General features: G+C 39.3%; 1 protein-coding gene across 3 annotated transcripts in view; it reads right to left on the reverse strand.

Annotated features, from left to right (window-relative positions):
• The window catches only part of MUSK (muscle associated receptor tyrosine kinase), an 82052-nt gene that overhangs the window by 25714 nt on the left and 37799 nt on the right, over window positions 1-18539 (reverse strand). For all 3 annotated transcript variants that reach the window (XM_054584535.1, XM_054584534.1, XM_054584533.1), the window contains 2 exons: window positions 15732-15856; window positions 6749-6908 (listed from right to left, as the gene is read on the reverse strand). In XM_054584535.1, the coding sequence (XP_054440510.1) occupies window positions 6749-6908; window positions 15732-15856 (285 nt within the window). The remainder of the gene's footprint in view (window positions 1-6748; window positions 6909-15731; window positions 15857-18539) is intronic.

Consider the following 18539-nt stretch of genomic DNA (forward strand, 5'->3'; position numbering starts at 1 on the left):
GGATATTAACTCCTTACCAGATACATGATTTGCAAATATTTTCTCCCATCCCATAGGTTGCCTTTTCATTTTGTTGATGGTTTCTTTTGCTCTGCAAAAGCTTTTTAGTTTGAAATAGTTTCACTTGTTTATTTTGCTTCATCATAAATTAATTGACCATATATAAGTATGTTTATTTGGGGGCTCTTAATTCAGTTCCATTTGGTCTATGTGTCCATTTTTGTGCCAGTTCCCATATTGTTTTGATTACTATGGTTTTGTCATATAACTTGAAATCAGGAAATGTGATGTCTCCAGAGCTATTTTTCTTTCTCAAGATAGCTTTGGCTGTTCAGAAACTTCTGTGGTTCCACACAAGTTTTAGGATATTTTGACGGAGACTGCCTAAAGGAATCTGTAAAATGCATTAAGTAGTATGAACATTTTAACAACTTTAATTCTTCTGACCCATAAATACCTTTCCAGTTCTTTGTGTCTTCTTCAATCTCTTTAAATAAAGTCATAGAATTTTCTATGCATAGATCTTTCACATCCTTGGTTAAATTTATTCCTAAGGGGAGGGAGAAGGGGGTTAACCAGGGAAAGAAGGGGAAGGGGCGAGCCAAAGAATGCAAACAGAGGACTCATGGGCATGGACAATGCGGGGGATTGTCTGTGGGACTGGGGGGCATGGAGCAGGGGAGGACAATGGGGAAAGAGGCAGGACAACTGTAACTGAACAATTAAAAAAATAAAAAAGAAAGTGCAATAATAATTCACTCTGGAATCAGAACACATACATTATTTCTGCCTGTCTGGAAAATATATTTACTAAAATGTAGGGTTCTTATTTCCTCTCATTACTATATTCCTTTTATAGCTAGAGGAAAATCTAAGATTAAAATAATTTATTAGAACAAGGCAAAAAAATTAAATTTATTCCTAAGTATTTTAATGTTTTTGATATTATTGTAAATGTGGTTTTCTTTACTGTTTTTCAAGTATCTTGTTGTTAATGTATAGAAACACAACTGATTTCTGTATGTTGATTTTGTATGCTGCGATTTTACCCAAGTTATTTATTAGTTCTAACAGTTATTTGCTGGAGTCTTTGGGATTGTCTATATATAAAATCATATCATCTACAAACAAAAAAAAAATCACTTCTTCATTTTCTATTTGGATGTCTTTCTTCTTATTGCTTCATCACTCTGGCTAGAACTTCCAGTACTATGATGAATAGAAGTGGTGAGAGTGGATACTAATGTCTTGCTCCTGATCGTGAAGGCCAAGCTTTCAACCTTTCACTGATGAGCATGATATTGGTTGTGGGTTTGTCATAATGGCTTCTATTATGTTGAATTATATTTCTTCCTATACCCAATTTGTTGAGCCTTTTTATCATGAAAATACATTGTCTTTGTTGAATGAGTTTTCTGCATTTATTGAGATGATCATACAATTTTTTATCTTTCATCCTATTAATGTGGCATATCACATTAATTTGCATATGTTGGAATTCTTGCATCCCTGGGACAAATCTCACTTGATCATGATATATATGTTTTTAATGTGCTATCGAATTTAATCTACTAATATTTTGTTTGGAATTTTTGCATCTGTATTCATTAGGGATAGTGGTCTTAAGTTTTCTTCTCTTCTTGTGTCCTTATCTGGCTTTGGTATCAAGATAATGCTGACCTAGTAAAAGGAATTTGGGAGTGTTCCCTCTTGTTCAATTTTCTGGAAGAGTTTGAGAAGGATCAGTGTTAATTCTTCTTTAAATTTTCAGGTACCTGTGCCTATTTTGATGGCCTCTGGCTCTTCCAGGACTGTGCTCACGAGAGGACAATGGGCTGTCTCTGGCATCTTGCCAGTCTCTGCCACAGGACTGAGAATCCTGATGACAAAGAGAGGGCATATTGCCAACTATCCTGTGTCCTGGCGAGTTTAAATTGCAATTTGAACCTTTAGGGTTGTGACTGGAGGGGAAATGCAACTTCCTGGTTCATAGGGAGAGGTTCCAAAAGTTTTTCTGACTCCTTTTGATGATTAACAGCAAATGTAAATGAGTCAGAAAGAAGTATATCACATTTCTCAAACAATGCATACGGATTTGGGCAAACACATGGAAGAGTTTTGGGAAAACGAAGGCTGATCTTTTTTTTTTTTTTTTCTTGTCCTTAAACATTAGAAGTATCATTAGACCTGATCCTAAGCACTAGACCAGATTTTTCCATTTCCAGTTTTCCCCGCTGGGATGAGTAAATAAACAGATGGAGTAAAAGCTTCAAAGCGAGACACAAAGAATGTGACAAAGGGGGCTGTTGACTACAGAACACTAGGGGAGGATGGGGTTGACTGAAATGCGAGAAAAAGGAATTTGGGATACAAAATCATTGCCAAAGTGTCAGGGGGAGGCACCATAGGTGACTCGAAGCTGTGGACCTCTGGCCAGCCCCATCAGAGGCCAAAGGAGAGAGGGGCTGAAAGCAGACAGGAGAAGCAGAGGCTACCCCCAAACACTGGAAGATCCAAGGAGCATGAGCCCATGCTTCTTTGAAACAGTCTGAGTTACAGTGAACCAACAGATTCCTTTTTCACCAGACCGGCTTCACTTCTCTAGAACACTGGTCCAGAGAGGACCCCAGAGCTAGAAGGTAGTTTCTTCAATGGTGGCAGAGGGACCTTCATGAAGCATCTAACAGGTTTAATTGAAAAGAACAAGTTGAAGTGGTGAGAAAGTGGCAGATGCCTCATGGGGTTCAGAGGTCTTATTTCATTGTATCATTGAGACCCCCTCGGTGGATCTTCCTGGGGGGATTGTAGGAAAACTAGGGGAGCTTCAAGTCTCCTCATAATGAGTGAGACCCAACAGAAAAACACATCAGAGGCTGAACAGAGGGTCTTGTGTCTTTTTATGTGTTAGCAACTTGAAGTAGTTCCTCTTCACTCATCTTAGTATTTTTTTTGTCCCATGTGCAGAAGGATTCAGATTTATTGATTCAACTATAGTACCTAACATCTGCTCAACATGCACTTTCAGACTTGTTGACTAAAGTCAAGTCATTGCTGGTCCCATTGCCCCTGCTGAGGTGACCGCTTCTCATCAGCATTCAACTCGGCAGTTGTAGCAGATTTCAAGCCCTCTCTGCTGCTACGTGCCAGACCATGCATTGCCCCCACCACCCATTTTCCTACACATATTCCATTGCTATTTTTCATGGACTGCTGTTGCTGATTGTCCCCGTCCTCACTCTGGCCTATTCTCAATGTTGATCACTCTACCCTGCACCCTGGGGCACTGCCTTTCTATGCTGCATGTCCACAGCTTAGGGCTCTTTCTACCATCAGCAAATACCACTTTTTGGGAGAAGATTACAGTGAATGTATGCCATTTATTACTTGAGTTGGATCAAGTTCTCGTTTTGGCTTGGACAGGGATGAAGGAGCAATGCTGCCATAGATGATATTGTGACAATCATGTTCTGTAGTCCTTTCAGCATCAGGAAATCATGTCCATGGGATGAGTCTGCCTTTATGGGACAAATATACTCATTTTATTAGGTCCTCCTCCTTATCGGTCCTACCACTGCCGCCTTTGTCCTTGTGATAGGTAGGCTCTGAAGGTTGCTGCACTGGAGGGGGCATCTGTGACCAGTCCCTCCAGCTTGGTATGTTGTGAAAAGAAGAAAAGTAGGAATATGAAGAATTCAGGTATATATTTTATAGATTCCTTTCTCTGGCCCAAAATCCTAGAAGAGAAGTATATTGATAAACTAAGGAAAAAGCCAAAATAATAGGGAATTTTTCCTACTTTTTACCTGGGACTCTAGAAGCAAAAAAAAATTATTATAGGGGTCCCTTACCCTGACACATGATGGCCACATTTGTGTAAAAATGGCAGCATGACAGAGTTGGGTAGACAGCAAGACTGAGTTGTTAGGTCTGAATCACTCCTGAGTTTTGTGTTACCTGAAAGGAATTCAGAAGTTACTTCGGGCCCCACAAGGGATAAGGAGGGCTGAGCTGGAATTCCGTGGGCCCCCCATGGGGCAGACAGGGTGGCCTAGCTGCAGAGCTTCTAGAGAAGGACTTTATGAAGGATATGACTGAGATGCAGAGGGCTGTGCTGCTACAGGAGGAACCTCAAAGGGGCTAGGCCAGCCAGGGAGGTCCTCTGGTTCTAACCAAGCCCAGAAACGAAGTCATAAGTGTTCTAGCTGTAGACTTTACTAAACACTGGGGCAGGGGATGGGCAGTGTCTAGAGGGTACCACTATGTGAATTCCAATTGCTGTCCACCCAGGGAAGGGGTGGAAGAAAGAAGAGCAGAAGGAGCCCTGTCAGGAAATTGATCTTTGGATGATTTATTGATTATCTGAAGTGAGACTCTTTTAAGGTTTACAATATTATTTCTTCTCTTCTGCCCAGAGGAGGTATAAATTAAACTAAATTAGATCAGTTTATTTTCTCTCTCTTTCCACACTCACTCATAGAGAAATATAAATACATATTTATTTTTTAACATTGGGTCTTGATCAAATATCAAATGAAACATAAGATAGTGAGACTAGAATTATATCAAGTAGTTAAAAGGCATCAAAATTTTAATTGTTTTATCTCCTGACCCTTCTCATGATCTTATGTTTTGTTTTTATCTATTATTGTTTTTCTTAGACAACTTCCTCAAAAATCTCAAGCACATCGTAATTCATTTTCTACCATATTGCCACATTCAAACATTTCCACACTTCCCATTTCTACACTGATAGGTCCCATGGTTCTTTCCTCTTCTCTCTGTACCATTGCTGCTGTTGTCATTCAGATCTTAAGACTTGTCTAGACTCCTAGAATAGCCTCCTAACTTCCTGCCATACCTCCCAAACTTTTGGCACCCAATATCTATTACTTTGATAAAGGATATATCTGACCATTGCAGTTGTCTCCTCTAAAATAATGAAATGACTTCCCATTGATTGAAGAACACATTCAACCTACTTATGTTCTTCATAACCTGGCTGGAGCCCACATTTCAAACCTTTTTTCTCCACTCTTCCCATGATTCCCATTCCCATAATGTTCTAGACTTGCTGTTTTCTGAATATACTTCTACTTTTTCACCTCATACTCATGTCTCCTGATCTGTCCCTTTAAGTACAGTCTTTTTCTGCTGTTGTACTTTATTTTTGCTTCTAACATAGAACACAGTCTGTGCCATAGTATACATGATCCAGCATAAATAACTCCCCTTTTCCATAACAAAATCATAAGCATGTAATTCTGTAACATAACAATATCACACTCAAGCCATATAACATTTTAGGTGAAATGTTCAAATTAAATCTATAAATTATTACACCCATATTATTAATGTACCAACCACACTCAAGCAGGCCTTACTTCTGCTGGGCCCTGTAGATGGCTGATTGACTTCCTTTCTAGACTGAAAGTCCCTGGAAGGCAGGGACTCCATTGTTAATTATCCCATTTGCTAATTAAATATGCCCCCCCTTACCTAACACAGTGGCCTGAATCCAGTGTATGTAATAGATGCATGTAAAAATACTTTATAAATGACAAAGTGCTATGTAACTAGTAATCATTGTATTATTTGTTAAATTGAGTTGGATTTACTTTTAGAATTCTCACCCATTTTCTCTGGGAGAAATGATTTCTCATCAGTGGAAATTTTAGAATAACTGATATAACGTCTCAAGACAATCTAGGCAGATATATCTCTGGAGAAGGCAGAAGGAGCCTTAGTTTTGGAATGTTCTCTTTCTTTCACAAACATGTTCAGAGGTCCAGCCTTGCCCAGTGCTCCCTCCAAATTTTTCTGTGGTCTCTATTCACCTCATATTAAAAATCACAAGCATTACTGGACATTTCCCCATTATGGCAGATCAAAGAAAGCGACACTCTAGTACGGAATGTCAGGCTCTGGGAAGCTGGCACTGGGCACAGGTTCTACCGATGCTTGGCTTGCATGTGGAAACAAGCATCTCTCTGCTGACCCTTGGGCAGTACACATGCTATGAATATATCATGCTGGGCATTTCCTGATACAGGGATTAGTTTCATATCTAGGAATTCCACAAATGTTCTCAGAAGCCTTTGGGATATATAAATTTTAAAAATAATCCTTCAAACCCCAACACAAATATTCTAGGGCTCCATATGTCAGCACTTTTCCTTGAAACACCTGTAAGTCCTGCTATCATTTGCATGAAGCAGGAAAGGGCAAGACCACAAGCTGGATCACATACTTCTAAGTAAAAATGTCCTCAAGAAATAGAAATGAAGAGATTGGCACAACCCTATTAAATACCTGCCAACTTACTCTTTGAGAACCCTGGAAAGTTTGATTAAAGCAGAGAAAGAAAGAGAGAGGAGGAACAGGGTGGGGTGGGGGGGGGGGAGAGAGAAGGGGAAAAAGAAAAGACAGAAAAGGAAAGAAAGAAAAATAATGAATGGAAAGAAGGAAAGAAGGGAGGGAGGAGGGAAGGGAGGGAGGGAAAAATAGAAGTGAGCTTCTGGAAGCTGTTACTCATCACTTGGGTAAATATTTGAGGACTTTGTTTTTGAGGCAACAAATCAGCCAACCAACAATTATCTAGGTCAACTTCTGGAGTGTCCACATGGAAGAAGAAATAGGCCAAAGGGGACTAGAGTAAGATATAAAACAAAATTTTTCCCAGTATGAGATATTTGTGGAATAGTACCAACTCTTCTCTCCTGAACAATGCAGTTGTGAAAATCCGTCCTACCTGCTATACTGACAGTGGCTGCAGCCTTTGCAGTACTGAATTTCTCTCCGTGCTTATTAGTAGCGATGCATGTGTAGAGTCCTGGCTTGGTGATAAACAGCTGCAGCCTTGAGTCAATCACTCGGTCTTTCACACTTTCTTGAATGGACCCAGAAGAAACCTGGTGGAGTAGGGAGGGAAAAAAAAGAAAATAGAAGCAGTTCAAGGATTTCCTAATTTGCTAAATCTGTAGACTTGAAAGAAAAAGGATTAGTAATATGATCAAAAGGCATGTGGTAGACGGCAAAAATAGCCAAAAAATTTTATGTCTCTGTGCTCATGAGCTTGCAGCGTGAATTTGTAGCTCTTCCCTCAAAAGGTAGCATTTTTCTCCATGCTTGAACCTAGACTGGCCTTGTGACACAGCTTAAAAACACAGAGAGATTTGTAAAGTTCTTATTCATTGTGGCTTGCTATCTTGTTGCCCTTGGAACCTCTGACCTTCTATGAACAAGCCAGAGCTAGCCTACTAGAGGATGAGGCACACACAATGCCCAGGTTATCCTGCTGTTCCAGCCAACAATAATCACCTGATATATGATAAACCCATTCAAGACCAACCAGCACCCAGTTTCCCTGCTAATCACAGGAGCTAGATCAGACAAGATCAGATAATTCTGGTCCAAATCGACAAAACTACCCAGTTGACTCACAGACTCGTGAGTATTAATCAATGGTTATTGTTTTAAGCCACTCTGCTTTGGGATGATTGTGATATAGCAATAGATAACCAATGCCATGTAGGAAAGATATACTGTGTGAGAATATCCCCCAAGAGGTATTCTCTATCTTTTGAAGATAAAGATAGTTAAGAACGCGAGGTGGTATTTTTGGACTTATTTTCATAACTTCTGTTCAGTTCCCCACAGAGGCACATCAGATAGGCGGATGGCTACCAAGAAAAATGTTTGTGAAGCTGATTCTTTTTCTGAGCCATGACATATGTTGTGCCATGCTACTTAAGTCAGAAAATCAAATGTCCTGGAAGGGGCAGGATATCACTGCAATATTAGCACATAATTGAGGGGTTTATATATGCAAGTGCTTAATTATTAACATCATCATGCCAACTCTGTGGTAAGGACAGCTGCCCAGCATATTCTATGTTACAGAGGTAGAATTTGTATCCTAGTTTCTTTGACCCCAAATCTTGTGCTTTTAATCACTGTTATAGTGCCTTTCCCAGTCCTACAAGTAGAACAAGAGTCATTAGAAAACAAGAACAGTAAAAATAATTTCAAAATCAACCAACCACGAACAAAACAAACGTGTGACTTAAATGTCATTATGAAGATGGTAGCATTTTTAAAAATGTCAATTTACTCTTTTCTTCAGCAATACGCCATCTTTTTCAAAATTACTCTTTAACTGTCACTGCTTCTATGAGGGGAAAATGACAGTTTGAGGGAGGGAATCAGACTTAGGTTTGCTTTGACATTATCTGGGAGGGGTAGACGTGGATTCCACGGGCCTCAGTAGAGATCTCTCTGTCCTACGTAGAAGGGAGAGGGGCTGGGAATGAGAAATTCGGAGCCAGTTATTTTCCTGTTATGCCTGAGGGAGGATTTTCACAGTCGGACAGACTAGAGAGGGGGAGGAAAGCCATGGAGTGAGACCAGCTTTCTTTCTCCTGCAGCCAGGTGGCTGACGGGCCCTGGAGCCAAGCACCCTGTGTCTGATGGCTACAGAACGTTTGCCCAGTTAGCTTCTTTGTCTCTTTGCTGTCTACCTGTATGACTAGTGCCCATCTTTATGATAAAAACTATTCCTGTGGACATCAATTTACCTTAACAGGGGAAACTTCCCAGGTCAGATCAAGTATTGTGGCATTTTCCCCTGATAAGCAGTCTCGATGCTATGAGAAATTGACAAGGCAGTGAGCAAAGGATCTTTAAGGAACGTGCATTTAGTTGGGAATTCAAGTCAAATTCATCACTTATTTATCAGGAGTACAACCTCTTATCAATTTGACTGTCCAAGTTAGATCAAAATGACTGAACAACTTGAAACACAATTTTGGATTTTCCCTGAATTTTCATGCAAAGCAAAAATGAGAATACAAATCTAAAGACCTCTATGCTCAGTCAGCATGCTGTCTGCTATAAGGATGTTTTGCCTATAAACATAATCTCTTTCTAGTTTGTAAGGGTGAAATCTGTAGAACAGTTACCTTCCTCTGCAGAGTTAGTCCCCTTTTTCAGGAAGTGCAATGCTTTGGGAACAACCCAGAAATGAGTAATCCCCCAGTGCTGATGAAACGCCAACTATTTTCATGTTCACACCTAAGAAAGTCATCCCCAAACACCTTCTCAAGGTCACCGAAAACATTCTTGGTAGGAAAAATAAGTGATTTCTAAACTGCCTGACCTCCCCTCTCCTGGACTTCATCCAGGTGTTGAAATGGTTCAGCGAATAAACCAACAAGTTATGAGGCTCATTGCTTGATTACGATGTGGCTCCTAAACGCAGTTCCTCCTCTTCGCAGACAGCCGGAGCGATCCAGCTTGTGACTCATGCACAGCAGGCCTCGTTAGTCATGGTTTGAATCTGTTTTTCTTTCTTCATGGATCTTCCTGACCAACAGTTTAGTATTTTTGATGACCTAAAAGTAAAAACAACCCCTGGCCCTCCATTTCAATCTTTTTGCCCTTCAGGTTTAAAAGATCAAAGGGATGAGTTCAGATTATTACTCTGAGTTTTGACCAAGGTATGTGGTGGGTAAAACCAAGACCTTAATTGACGTGACTATATCTGGTGTTTATAGTAAACACACTATTTTCTCCAAGTCACCCAGGCACTCTGGCCTGAAGAAGCTGGATAAACAGCTCTCTGCTCCATGTGTGGTGTCTCTTTCTGGGAGAGTGACCTCAAAAGAAGGCGAACAAGAAGCTCTGTTCAATAGGAATAATAGCTCACACCTGAGAAAATGGATGTGAAACCTTTTTCAAGGTGGCAAAGTGGTATAGACCTGTGGGACATTTTTAATATATCATTAAAATATTAATGTTGTTTTGAGAGAATCTACCCCCCATGCTGAATAATCTCATAGCTTCTTCATGATTTGACCTTAGCACAGGTTGACCCTTGAGAGGTATTCTGGCCTTGATGGCCTTGCTCTGCATATAGTTCCAGGTAGCTGGACATACCTCGTGAAAATGATAGAGTGGGTATGGCTCAGTGGGTCCATGTTCCAGGTCTTGTAATAATGCCTGTCTATGCATCATTAAAAAAAGGAAAAATAGATCGAGAAACATTTCCATAATGTTTCAAGCTGGCTGATAAAATATTCCACAAAAATTGATATATGTAGTTATTTTGATTTACACAGGTAGTAGGATAAGATGACTTCAAAGTTCATGTCCTAAAATATTGCCCCTTAAAAAAATGTGTAAAACATAGGTGAGCCTCCCTTTAAGAAATTCTTTTAAACTTTTACATTTTTTTATTTTTATTTTTTAAGATTTTATTTATTTATTTTTAGACAGAAGGGAAGAGAGGGAGACAGAGAGGGAGAGAAACATCAATGTGAGGTTGCCTCTCGTGTGCCCCCCTACTGGGGACCAGGCCTGCAACCCAGGCATGTGCCCTGACTGGGAATCGAACCAGCAACTCTTTGGTTTGCAGGCTGATACTCAATCCACTGAACCACATCATCCAGCGTCCTTTAAGAAAATTTAAAAACACAAATCAATACAGTTGATTTGGCTATTTATTTGAAAAAATTCTTCTAATAAATTAAAATGATTCAACTTTTAAAACATTTTAGGAACTATATCAATCAAAGCAAGATGAATATGACTTTACTACATTTTTATTGAATTCCAAAATAATAGAGATATTATAACTTTAAATAAATCTTGCTATCACAACACGAAGATATTTTCTTTTAGAAAAGTAAGCTCTGCTCCTCCATATCAAACTCCTTATTTCTAATGTTGTAAAACAAGAGGAATATTACATATTACCATTCACTCTGAAGTTCACATAAGATTACAAATTTTCATAAAAAATAAATGACACATCCACAGAAAAGAAAAGAACAAGCAAAACGATTCTTGGTCACTTTGGGGCACATTTCTCGCCTTTCCCTTGTTCTTTGACTCTAACTGTTCCGAGTGTTAGTCTATTGGTGTGGTCACAGAAGGGGAAAGAAGGGACATTGACAACTATTAGGGCACCCACTGTACTTAGTAGTGTGTTGGTGAAGATAGCTCACTGACTCGCAGTTAGTAGAGCCACAATTCGTACACTGTTTTATTTATTCTGTGCCAACTAGCTCCCAGGTCTGCGTTCATCTTTGTTCAGTCCACCCAAAATGATATCAGGCCTATGGGCTCTTCCCTGTTCTCCTTCGACTTTCTGGTTTGCTACTTGTACCACATTTAAGGCCTGACATTGTCTCCATTTCCTGTGATCTGCACCAGCACAGGCAAAGTCATCTTGACTTCCATTTGGACTTGGAGAGTATCACCAAGAACAAAACTTGGCTGTAAGAGCCACACTCTCTCTGACCATAAGAACTGCAGATGTACTTTGCTTTCTTCCTGCAAGAAAGTCACTATTAGTTGTTTTATCCCTGGTTTCGAATCTAAGGCAATAGATCTATTTTGTCTTCTGTTTTTTGTTGTTGTTTTTTTTTTTGTGAATCTCATCTTGAATGATTAAGTTGAGGTTGCAGTAAGACCAAAACTAACTCAAACCATCCAACTTTTTAAATTACTCTCAACTCCAAAAAATATAATCATACATTGCCCAGTTCAAAACTAATAGAGCCTTTTTGAAAACGCTGAATATTTTTAAAAGCATATCTCTTTCCCTTATTACTGTTTTCATGGAGTAAGACAAACTATCATCAGCCCTGCCCCAGTTTTCTTACAGCATGTCTTTACCCTACTTGAGAGGCTTAAGACAATTATAACAACTGCCTGGGAAAAGCCACAAAATGTAGTGCCAAATAAGATTCAAGTTTTAAATGACACTTGAGATTTCATTAGAGAGCTAAGGAAGAACAGGACTACAAATTACTTTATTATAACTTAACAAAATTAGAGCACTTTAGCTCTAATGTCACATTGGGGATCATCTTTTGCAACTGAGAGGTAAATGGACTCCCCTAAAATTACATTAGCTGGAGAGAAGCATTTACAACTTAGGTCTTCTAACTGTCCACCTAATTCTCATTCTAGCATACTTCAAGTTACAAGCTTATAAAATGACATTCATTTACTTACTTTATTTTGAAAAGATGGATGGTAGGCAATTAGATAAGAACAACCAATTTTAAGACAAATTAGGAGAAAAGTGTTCGGTTCAAGTACCAGAAAAGAAAAAAAAATGTGTAACAGAAACAATAGTTAAAATATATAATAAATAAGTCATCAGCTTTAGAGAGTGCTACAGCAAGATGATATTCTTCATTAAATGGGGTAGCCTTAGAATTTGGCATCTTTTTCCTGGTTTACAACCCAAATTTCACACATTGACACACTTTGTTTTCCTCACACCTCCTGCCCTTTCCTTCCTTCCTTCCTTTCTTTCTTTTTTCTTTCTTTCTTTCTTTCTTTTCTTTTTTTGCTTTTTTTTTTTTTTTTTTTTTTGCAGTCCAGTGTCCTAGTTCTTCTCTTTCCTTTCCTCTCCTTTTTCTCTTTTTCTTTTTTCTCCTCATTTGGAACACTCCTTGGACTTTAAAATGCTATCATTAATATGTTCTAATATGATAATATGTGGACACTACCTCCAAGATACCAAAAAGTTGGACAGGGACTATGCCTGAAAACACGAAAAATGAAAATAGCTGAGAACCCCTTAGATGATTGACCAAGGTTTGAGTTGTTTGGCTATATTGAGAGCCGTCCTCACCCCACCCAAAGGACTGGATTGAACATGCAACCCCATCTCCTTAAGGCATGAGAGAGGGTCCTCAATGGGTCCACCTAGAGAGTTGATACATGTCCCCTGCTGAGTCATAAAGATTAATCAGTGGGTTTGAGATGCTTAAACCCTGCCTCTTTGAAAGAAAGAACTGGCCTTTGGCTGACTCCTGAGGGATAACTTTATCCCTTGGACTATCCTGCCTGATAAGTATGTGTTTGTATACCTGAGATCTTGAGCCATGCTAGAGAGTTCATGTTTACAAAGTAAATTGTGATGAGTATCTCTGTCTGTTCACAGGGATCTTAGGCCCTGCTCTCTCTGGTTGACCTTTGGAGGGGCTGAAGATGAGCTAAAATCAGACATGTGAGCCCTCCGTGCCTACGTAACTAAGCCTCAGTAAAAATTCTGGACACCAAAGCTTGAGTGAGCTTCCCTGGTATGATCATTTGTACATGTTGTCACACATCATTGCTGGGAGAATTAAGCACACTCCATGCAACTCCACTGGGAGAGGACAGCTGATTACCCTTCACTGATTGTAGCCTGTCTCCTTTTATTGTAATAAACTAGAACCACGAACAAGTGTAATAGCTTATCTGAGGTCTGTCTTTCTAGTGAATTGTTAAATTTGAGCGGGATCTTGGGGACCCTGACACACACACACTTTTTTGTCACAGCAGACACATGTCTAATTCTCACCTGTAAAGTCTAAGAGGCAGAGTCAGGCTACCTAGAGGCTTCAATGGAAGGAACAAAGAAGAAGGAGCTCTGTTCAGTGGTCTGGACCCAAAAGTTTATAGATACAAAGGTTTTATAGAAGATGTGAGCTGGAGTCATTTTCAATTCTTCCAAAAGAAACTTCAGAGAGACTTTAAATCAACTAACAAATTGGGGGATAAGAGAGAGATCCTTATCCTGAGGAAAATGTGTCACTGGTGGCATTGTGAGTATTCCCTGGTTTCTGAAGAATCAGTTTTAAGTACTCATCAGGCACAGAGTTGTAAAGCAAGCTTAAAAGAGTCAATTAAACTAGAACTTTTCCACTCTAATGACTACTCCTCCTTTATTCCCACCCCAAATGTGTACACAAATAGCAGTTAGGAAGTGAGGGAAGAATGAATGAGTCCAAGCTAAGAAGCCAACCAAGAAGTCCCTATGGAAGGCAGGTAGCGCACCAGCAAGAGTCCTGAGAAAGGGAGGAAGGGAGAGGCCTCACCTGCGAATGCACTTGGAGGCTCTGGTTGTTACTTAGGGTTAGACACTTAAAATGACTGAATTGGGTTAGGGTTAATGTATTTAAATGACCAAAAAGTGACAAGAAAAAATCACCAAGTCTGTTTGAAGCAAGCCTCAGTGGGGCGGGGGGTGGGGGGGCAGAGGAAAACTTGTCCTATTGAATAAACTTAAAATGGCAAAGAAAGTATTCGATAAGGTTGTATTACATGCAAATCATGCTTATTTAACACCTGAGTTCCAATTCTAATCTTAGTCTACAAGTTAAACTCTTCTTTTTCTACCTGAATTCCCAAAAGAGAAATAAAATCTAAAATTATGAAAATCAAATCCATAGACAAGTGGAAGAGTACCATAATCAAAGGACCAGAAATTTTCAGCTGTTTCTGAAAGATATAAAGAGATGGGATTTTATTGATTAAAAAAACTAATAACTAAGTAGCTGAAACTTGACTTTTTTTCTTAACAAAATAATAAACACTAGGTAGTCAAAGAGAACTAGGCACACAATAAAACAAAACACAATGAACAGAAGTCAGCAGGAAAACAGACAACAGAAACAGACCTCCAGCTCCAATAAAAGCCAAAGTTGTTACGGTCATCTACACAAGGATATATGATCCATAGCCCCTAAATACACCCTTTCCTTTTTGCTCACTCACCTCTAGCCAAACCAATGTAACTGCTGTTTTTCTCCCATACCATGTGTACCCTTTTCTCAGAGACTTTCCCCAGCTTTCTTCCTCTGTTATCCCTATAGCCTCTTCCTTCAGCTCCTTTAGATCTTAGCTCAAATGTCTTCATCGTAATGAGACTTCCCTGACCACTCTATTGGAGATGCAATCTTTCTCCTAAGGTTGCAATTTCTGTCTCATTTTCCTGCTTTCTTTTTCTCCACAGCATTTGGCACTCTCCACACAGAATATACATTCTCCTATTTGTTTTATTTTATAGTTTGTCTTTTCCCATCAGGATGTAAGTTTTTTGAGGGCAGGAACTTCACCTGGTTTTTTTTTTGCTCCTGTATCCATGGTGCCTAGAATAGTGCCAGGTGCCCAGAAGATGCTCAATACATAAATGTAGAATAAATAAATGAATACTGATGCATCAAGTGCTTAGGAAAAGGCCCAACTTATAGTGATTACTTAATATATTTTATTTTTATAACCAGTATAAGAATTGAAGAAAATAATGTTGACCTGACAGATACAGGTTCTAATCCTGAATTAGTTTCATCAAAGCAGTTTCCAGCAGTGAACTAATTATTTTTTCAAAAAAAAATTTTAACCCAATATTTTAAAAAAGATTTTATTTATTTACTTTTAGAGAGAGAGGAAGAAAGGGAGAGAAACATCCATGCACAAGAGATACATGGTCAGTTGCCTCTCACACGGACCCCAACTAGGGACCTGGCCTGCTACCCAGGCATGTGCCCTGACCAAGAACTGAACTGGCAACCTTTCTGCTCACAGGTTGGCACTCAATCCACTGAGCCACACCAGCCAGGTCAGTGAACTAATTCTTAAATGATGACTTTTGTGAAAATCCTTTTACTTGTGTGAAAAGGGATCACTAACACTTCCTTTGTATGTAAACGCATAAAGAAAGAAATTTGATTTTCTACTATTCCACATGATACAAGCAAAGATGTAAATATATGGCGTTCAGTTTCGATGGCGGTAACTCCTACGATGAAAATATGGGAAGGCTTTGAAAAATGGAGGTGCAGGTGGGACCACCGGGAGATCAGGGTAACTCTACAAATATGTGGTCTGTCCTGAAATTTACCACCCATGATTCTTCCCCAGACAAGTCCCCACACACAGATGGCACTCACAGTATTTCCGTTTTCAATCCAGGTGATGGTAGGGACAGGGATGCCTGTTGCTGTACAACGCAGGGTCACAAAGGAGCCAAAGGTGACATTGTGGGATTCAGGAGCCCGCAGAATTCTGGCAATAACTGTTGGGAAAACAGAAGTAGTGAGTGACGCTCATACATGGGATGGTCAAGCTAGTCTTGCCTTCCAAAAATGCAAATCAGATCATGTTCTCCTGTGTAAAATCCTCCCATGTTCCCTGCATCATAAAGATTACACCAAATGCAATACTCTCTAAGCCGCTTATGCGATGACCCTCCATGTCTCAGCGCTCCAGGGGGCGCCAAGCTCGCTGCCGTCGTCAGCGCCTGCCGACGCTGGCCTCTGGCCCGGAGCGCTCAGGCCCCAAGTCTTCAGGTGGCAGGTTCCTCGTACCATCCAAGTCTCTGTTTGAGTGTCATTTTCTCAGAAAGGCCCCCCTCAGCCACCCAAGATAAAGTATAACCCTCATCCCAGTCCCTTTTTCATTATCCCATTTTATTTTCTTTACAGACCTTACCACTATCAGAAATTATTTATTTTTATCTATTGTCTGCTTCCCTACTCCCCAACAGATGGGGGGTTCTCAATAACCAAAAACTTTGCCTATTTCATTCAGGACCTAGAAGAGTGCCTGACCAAAGTAATAATATTTAATTGAATGAATGAATAATTAATTAATATTTTACCCCTTCAGCCATATCATACTGGGAGGACAGACAAAATCTGTCAAACTTTTCAGAGTATGAAATGAGCATACGGGGCCAAAAAGGAAAAGAAATGTTTTAGGCAAAGTGTGAATAGAAAAATGAGTAATTTGTGTTCCTTTCTGAGGCTGAATCCCTCCCATCTGATTAGATAAAAAGAAGTTCTTTTGATGTGAGAAGAAATTTTACCTGTAACTAAAGGGTGGAGATGAGGCTCAGAAGGAACGAGACATTGAAGGATACTTAGAATCACAGAATCACTAAACTTGGAAGAGCTTCAGAGATCCACAGGATTCCTGCTGTTTTTAAATGGATATAGAAACTAAATCCCAGTTAATTTAAGTTGCTTTCCCAAGGTAATAAAACTCATGAATGAGAAACCTCAACGCAAGTCTTTTGAGCTCAAATCCAGTGCTCTTTAAAACATATGGAATCTTTTAAATTGCCTTTTATATTGTGAATATAGTATGTTATGCCCTTGCCTTTTGTTTTCCAGGACTTAAGTATAGAACATAATATTAGATTATGAAACCCCAAAGAACACAATGCTTTAAAGCTTAGTTTTTCTTATTAATTGAAATTTGTAGAGTTTGGTTTCTAAAGGAAAGTACAGGGAAATAATAGATACTAGACAGGAGATGTACAGAACAATGATGGATCAAGCTCAAAGCTATGTTAGAAGTTGGCCTTATTTTTAAATACCTCTTAAAAAGAATTACTAATTCAAAGAGATAAAGGAAGATACAATTTGTTTGAAAACAGAATTCCTCTTGCAGTTTCTAATTTCAGATTTGCAGGTTCAGATTAATTCGACTTCATATTTCTTGGTATAGAGGACTCTGATGAAATCTAGAACAACATGCTAGATTTCAACAAATCAACAAATGTTGGGCCCAAAAATCAGAAGGGGAAAGCAAGAAAGGTGTCAAGATCAAGGGAACAAGAGGTTTAAAAAAAAAAAGTGGGCCAAATGTTTAAAATGCAGCTGAATCTCCCCCTTCTTCCCCCACAAATAACCCCAAAGTGAGCCTGTGGTCTAATTATCAACCTACACAAAATAGAGGGTTGACAAACATGTTAAATAATTCAGTGAGGATACAATTCAATCAAATCCATAATATGGAAGATTCAGCAAAGCAAATTATTTATTCTCCTCAACAAATGAATAAAAAAATAGAAAGAGGTACTATAGACTGAAAAAGACTCATGAGCCATAACCCCACATATAATGCATAGGTCTTGTTTGGATTATTTTCCATAATTCAGATGTAAAAAGATATTTTTTGAGACAATAAGATAAATATTGTACTATCCTGGCAATAAATGTCATTAAGAAATTAGTACTAACTGGGAATGGGTGCGGTAATGAAAATGGTAATGTGATTATGTTGAAAAAAAAAAGTCCTTACATTACAGTACATGTGGATGGATTGAATTAATGTCTGAGATTTGCTTTAAAATAAATCAGCAGCAATAACATAGTGGGGTAGATGAAACTAGGATGATAGACTATTGATCAACTGTTGCTGTTGAGTAATAAGAGCTTGGGAATTTACTATATTATTGTACCTACCTTTTTTGTAAGATTGACAGTTTTATAATAACATGAAATTTTAAATAACGGTAACAGAGCCTGCCCCACGGCTCCAAAATAACATGTGATGGGACATAGTTCTTCTGCCACTGAAAGAGCATAAGTTTTAGAAAACCTAAAACCTGCAGGAAGGTACATTCCTGAGGAGAAACATTTGGCAGAGGTATTGGTTCAAAGAGCTTCAGAAATGTCCACAACCATTTTAGATCAAAACTTGACGGCGATGATTCTAAGTTGAGCTAACATGTGAGACTCGGTGAAAATTTTCCCCTGCAGGCAACACTTGCAGCCTGAAAAATTCCATAACAAAAGGAGTGGCAGTCACTACTGCGGTCAGAGGGTGAGCTGCAGGAGCAGGCGACCTGTGCTGCCCCGCAGGGCACCGTGCTTACAGGGCCCCTGTGTGGCTTGTCTTCCGCTGTCCATGTCTTGCAATTATTAGTGCTTTTTGAAGGAGGGGTCCCTGAATTGCCATTCACATTCTGA

This window comes from Pteronotus mesoamericanus, unplaced genomic scaffold, assembly GCF_021234165.1.
Source record: "Pteronotus mesoamericanus isolate MK-2021 breed Mesoamerican mustached bat unplaced genomic scaffold, CSHL_Meso_final contig_78, whole genome shotgun sequence".
NCBI lineage: Eukaryota > Metazoa > Chordata > Mammalia > Chiroptera > Mormoopidae > Pteronotus > Pteronotus mesoamericanus.